The 5,847-nt window shown below is 37.4% G+C and overlaps 1 protein-coding gene across 1 annotated transcript; it reads left to right on the top strand.

Annotated features, from left to right (window-relative positions):
• The first annotated feature begins 1,522 nt into the window (after nucleotides 1–1,522).
• Nucleotides 1,523–5,316, top strand: LOC102193653 (extracellular calcium-sensing receptor-like). The gene is made up of 13 exons (XM_005754602.1): nucleotides 1,523–1,731; nucleotides 1,888–2,074; nucleotides 2,255–2,362; nucleotides 2,453–2,605; nucleotides 2,693–2,893; nucleotides 2,975–3,218; nucleotides 3,354–3,580; nucleotides 3,700–3,830; nucleotides 3,961–4,057; nucleotides 4,203–4,326; nucleotides 4,508–4,980; nucleotides 5,062–5,142; nucleotides 5,269–5,316. Exons 1-13 carry the CDS (start codon nucleotides 1,523–1,525, stop codon nucleotides 5,314–5,316), a joined length of 2,283 nt encoding a protein of 760 aa, XP_005754659.1.
• Nucleotides 5,317–5,847: the final 531 nt, after the last annotated feature.

The raw sequence follows: 5,847 nt of genomic DNA, 5'->3' as shown, positions 1-5,847 counted from the left end.
CACTCATGTATATATCATGTATATATCTATCCACTTAGCACTTTAATTCTTATTCTTATTCTTATTTTTATATTTTTATGACAGTATGTTGCACTGAAGCACCGCAGCAATTTCCTAATGTTGTAAACCTGCTCAACATCTGGCAATAAACCCTTTCTGATTTCTGATTTCTGATTTCCCCCTCCCTCACGCTCACAGGCACATACTGTAACGGGTATGGCAGTCCATTCTCCCTGCAGCACGTAATCGTAATACACTGCCCATGAGGCTACATTCTTTAGCTACATTCTATACTCTGCCTATTGCCTTCATATTAAAAAACTTTTCAAACAATGATTTAAAAAAAAAAATATTCGCTTTATTATGCGGGTCGCAAGTAGGGGTGACATGGCCTGAGACTGCGATTGACACACAGGCATTAGAGCCTCTTAATGCGTGTTTTATTTGGGTTTCTAGCAGCGTGGAATTACCAAAAATAGAGAGGGCATAGCCCAACATATGAAACAGAAAAAGACTGCAGTGTAATCCATTTATTTCAACAAAGTAATTGTATTCTGAATATCATCTTTTTAAACGGTAACTGTAACGGAATACAATTACTCATATTTTGTATTTTAAATACATAACGCTGGTATGTATTCCGTTACTCTCCAACACTGTGTAAATGCAGAAAAAAAACATGCATGGCTAGTATTGAAGCATAAATAATTCATATTTCACTACAACATCGCATGGATTTTCTGAAAAATATAAAATAATTAAGGATTTCAAATTTTGTGAGCAGAGGTCTGTACTGCAAAGCAAATTCAACAGACCCAGGGCATTCTGTAGTTATCTGGTTTTACTTAATTACCCCAGAGTGTCCCCTCTACATTCACAGGAAAGGTAAGGTGATTGTAGCTTCTGACTAACAAGAAACATAAGTGTGCTGGAAGCAGAGTGACCAAACACTGGAGATAGCTACATATGATGAACAGTTATAATGTGGGAATGCTGGACTGCATCTGCCGGAGATGCAATAAGGAGAGATTGTGGTGGTTTTTAGCACCAGACAAAGGAGAATAATAATATATCAGAGGAAATGAAAAAAATATTATTCTTTTCTGTGTTTTGTAATGAAAAGTGTGTGACTCTAGGAAAACAGCTTAACAAACTTGAATTTAAAGCAGTGGTTCAACTTAAGAAATTAATGATTTGTTCAAGCAGTGTTATCCTCTCTCCTGTTGCACTTTGCTGTGATTGGGTGATCTAATGATGACTCATAAGAAACAATAAAATGACACAAGCACCAGATATATTAAAACACTTCACTGTGGTGTCATACACTATGCTAGAGGACCATTGGTTTAAGCACAAAGTTTTTATGAGTTTACTGTGGATAATGCATTCAACCCTTGTTGGTTATTTTCTTTGGGTGTTTTTTAATGTCTTCTTTAATACGACTTGTATTGTGTTCTTTGATGTTAACATTACTAAGTCACTAAGTGTGGAGGGAGGTATTGTGGAAAAAGAAGAAGCTGCGATGACAGAGCCAATGCATGGTTTAAAGATCAGAGGAATGAGAAGTGTTGATTCTAGTTTATCTCAGTGTGTAAAACTGGGAGGCAGTGAGCTCCCAGCCTTGCACTCTGATGGGGATGTTGTGATTGGAGGGTTTTTCCCTCTGCATTATGTTGTCACTGAGCCACAGCACAGCTACAACAGTAAACCTCAAATTACATCATGCAGCAGGTGAGTGTAGTATAGTGTTTTTTTTTCTTCTTCCTTGTAACACAAAGTCAAAAAAAGCATAAGCTTTGACCATATTGCCATGTTTCTATAAGACTGTTTAAATGATATTATTTTATTAAATGAATAAATATGTTATGGAGTTTTTCTTATCTACAGCTTTTATCAAAGAGCCTTTCGCTGGATGATGACTATGGTGTTTGCAGTGGAGGAAATTAACCATAATTCAAGTCTGTTACCAGGTGTTAAACTAGGCTACCATATCATGGACTGCTGTGACCATATCCCCACCGGCCTGCAGGCTCTTTTTTCGTTATTCAGACACTCTAAAACTGTCGACAGTAAAGTTGAAAAATCAGAAGATACTGAATACAATGGTATCAACGGGGAAGGGTTAAAGACTGTAAAACTAACTACAAAAGAAATAATGACCTCATTGAAAAATATAAATGAAATTTCAAATAGTGTTAAAAACACTGGATATTACCTAAATGAAAATACAAGAGAAGAAATAAAGACGAAAGAGTCTTCCACATGTCTGTATTATTCTCCGGTGCCTGCTGTGATTGGTCTTGCATCCTCTTCCCCTACAAGAGCTGTCGCTCACACACTTGGCCCTTTCAACATACCACTGGTAATATACTGTACAACTTTATTTAATAGTGTTGTGTATTTGATTTGTGTTTTAGCTCAATAATACAGAAAGAAATCACTTTCTCTCTAGGTGAGTTATTTTTCCACCTGTACCTGTCTTACTGATAAGCATTTGTACCCATCATTCTTGAGAACTGTGCCAAGTGATCTCTTTCAAGTTAGAGGTCTCGTAAAGCTTGTCACATTTTTAGGCTGGTTCTGGGTGGGCACAATAGGAACTACGGTGAGATAAAAACTTTTTTAAATGCTACAATGAGACATTTTTAGACAGCAACATGGTTTATAAATGCTTTCTGTATATACATTTCAGGATGACTACAGCCTTTATGGCATCCAAGCATTCTCTAATCAGTTTGGAAGGCAAGGTGGATGTGTGGCATTTCATCTCACCATCCCAACATCGCCCACAATGGCTGAAATACAAGAAATGACAGATACGCTGGAGAGTTCAACTGCTCGGGTTGTGGTGGTGTTTGCTACAGAAGGGCAGCTACTAAATCTGTTCTTAGAAGTAAGTAGTGATATATAGTGTTATTATGCTCATAATTGTTTTCATGAAAATTGCTGCATTATTTTATCTATGATTTTCCAGCTAGCTCAAAGGAATGTGACAGGGATACAATGGATAGCCAGTGAAGCCTGGGTGACCTCGAGCCGACTGGCCTCACCCCAGTTTCTCGACATTCTACAGGGAACACTGGGCTTCACTTTCCCTGGAGTCAGCATCCCAGGCTTGAAAGAGTTTCTTTTGAATGTCCGACCCTCTCGCAAACCAGGAATGGAATTTTTCAATATGTTCTGGGAAGAACATTTTGGTTGTAAGCTAGAGTTTGAAAGCCAAAGAGCCAAAGACTATGAAGCAGATGATTTTAATGATAATGATAGTTTTCGTTACAACCCAGGTTTCCAAAACAATTCTCTTTATATGGTCGGATTTAATGTGGGACAAAAAAGTTTATTTAACATGTCAGCTTATAAAGACGGTGAATATGCTTTTGAAAAGCCTGTATGCACAGGGTCAGAGGATTTGAGAAACACTGACAGCAGTTATAGTGATGTATCTCAGGTTCGAATATCCTACAATGTGTATAAAGCTGTGTATGCCGTTGCCCATGCTCTGCACACTTTTTTGAACTGCGATTCAGCAGGACCTAGCGGGGGATTGTGTGAGAAACACAGCTCATTTTCAAATGGTCAGGTAATTGAAAATATTATAAAATATTTAAAATCAACATTTATGTAATTCAACATTCATGGGATTCATGTGTAGTTTTTTGACATTCTTTGTTTTGTTTTTCTAATTTTCTTTTCCTGTAGTTTCTTCATCATCTGAAAATGGTAAATTTCCACAACCAGTTTGATGAGAAAGTGTATTTTGACACCAATGGAGAGCCAGTCCCTCTTTATGACATTATTAACTGGCAGAAGGACAGCAAGGATGAAATCAGGTGAGCTATATACTGTATACATAAAGGTGGAAATGAACTGCATGTTGAAGTAATTGTGAACAATAAACTGTAGTAACATTTAACATTAACCTAATTGCTTTTTCAAATATTTTATGCTACTTTATGCTAGATTTATCAAAGTTGGAACCTATGATGGTTCAGCACCACAGAGAGAGCAGTTGCAGATAATAAAGAACAGTATTGTATGGACAAAAGGACAGTTACAGGTAGGTCATAGTTATCTTGCACGTATTTGATATGACACCTAAAATAAAGATGTTTTAAACTAAAGTAAATTTGATACACTATCTCAGATTCTCAGATACAACATATTTATGCCCGTTATTTTACTTTTCTCTGTTCCTTGTTCAGGTTCCTGTATCTCAGTGTAGTGCTCCATGTCCTCCCGGCAACAGGCAGGCCACACGCCAAGGAGAACCCAAATGCTGCTTTGACTGTTTGCCCTGTGCAGATGGAGAGATCAGTAACAAGACTGGTAGTCTATATATGTTTATTATGTTTGTTTGTTTTTTAAATCAATTATTATGTAGTGTAATAAAGAAGGTCATTGAATTTAAAGTTGCACAGTTTAAACCAGAACCATCAAAACATGCTGATATGCAATTAGAATTTACTGAATGTTTATACACATATATCTATGTTTTGTGTTACGAAAGGTTCTACTGAGTGCACAAAATGCCCTGAGTACTTCTGGTCAGACAAAGACAAGGTGAAATGTGTTGCAGGGGAAGAAGAATTCCTCTCTTTCTACGACACCATGGGTATCATCCTGGTAGCACTCACCCTGCTTGGATTCATCCTGACATCCATCATCACAATTATTTTTCACAGTTTCCGCAACACACCCATTGTCAAGGCCAACAACTCAGAAATAAGTTTCTTGCTTCTCCTGTCACTCAAGCTCTGTTTCCTGTGTTCTCTGGTGTTCATTGGTCAGCCATCTTGGTGGACATGCAGGCTCCGCCAAGCAGCATTTGGAATCAGCTTTGTTCTGTGTCTCTCTTGCTTACTTGTTAAGACCATTGTGGTCCTCCTGGCTTTCCGGACTAGTATATCTGGTTCCAGGGGTTGGAAGCTGTTTGGAACATCTCAGCAGAGGATTCTGATCATCTGTACGACAGCTCCTCAGGTAGGACGAACAGTCACTGTCACTTAAACATGAGTTTAACGTGTGTTTTGGTATTCTTCTATCATCCTATCCTCCCCTCAGATTTGTCTCTGTTCTGGCTGGGTGTTGGGAGCACCTCCCTTTCCATTCAGGAACCCAAACTACCAAGCTTTAACTGGAAAAGTGAGTATATTTTCTGTATTTACCTGATATATCATATCAACCATCAAAAAATGTCCCTATCTTTATCTTCATATCTATATCAATATCTATATATCTACATCTATATCTGTCATGTACTGTGTCCAGGCAGGCAGGAAAAGACCCAAATGCAGACTCAAAGAGACAATAACTTGAACTTAAACACAGCTTTATTGCTGGACCCAAGCAAAACAACACAGCTGTCACTAATTAACAAACGGGACCAGGGAGGCGCAAAACCAGAAACATTAACATAGGATAAAGACTGTGAAAGTAAAACAGGAAATGATGAGAAAACACACACCGATGAGACCAAGAATAAGAGAAGAACACATAACAGAGAGAACTATAATTACAATACAAAGAGAAATACATAATCCAGAAAGTATAACCTAACTCAAAAACATAAACACTGGATCACCAGACCCAGGACCGTGACAATATTTATCTATATATATATGTATCTCCCGATAGATAGATAGATAGATAGATAGATAGATAGATAGATAGATAGATTATCCAGCGTTTAGGTTTTTGAGTTATTGATCTATATATGTATCTGTCTATATATATCTGTCTATATATATATATATATATATATATGTATCTGTCTATATATATATATATATTAGGGGTGCAACGATATTCGTATCGATATTGAACCGTTCGATACAGTGCTTTCGGTTC

This window comes from Pundamilia nyererei, unplaced genomic scaffold (genome assembly GCF_000239375.1).
Source record: "Pundamilia nyererei isolate P.nyererei 1_Seehausen unplaced genomic scaffold, PunNye1.0 scaffold00602, whole genome shotgun sequence".
NCBI classification, from domain to species: Eukaryota; Metazoa; Chordata; class Actinopteri; order Cichliformes; family Cichlidae; genus Pundamilia; species Pundamilia nyererei.
Note: the sequence above shows the minus strand (reverse complement) of the source record. Positions and strands in the feature narration are given on the sequence as shown.

Excerpts from the sequence above, each read along its gene's own strand:
- LOC102193653 (XM_005754602.1), top strand. The coding sequence starts at position 1,523 with ATGACAGAGCCAATGCATGGTTTAAAGATCAGAGGAATGAGAAGTGTT. Across the intron at positions 1,732-1,887 it reads CAAATTACATCATGCAGCAG|CTTTTATCAAAGAGCCTTTC; the intron begins GTGAGTGTAGTA and ends TCTTATCTACAG. Across the intron at positions 3,219-3,353 it reads TTGTAAGCTAGAGTTTGAAA|CTTATAAAGACGGTGAATAT; the intron begins GCCAAAGAGCCA and ends TTAACATGTCAG.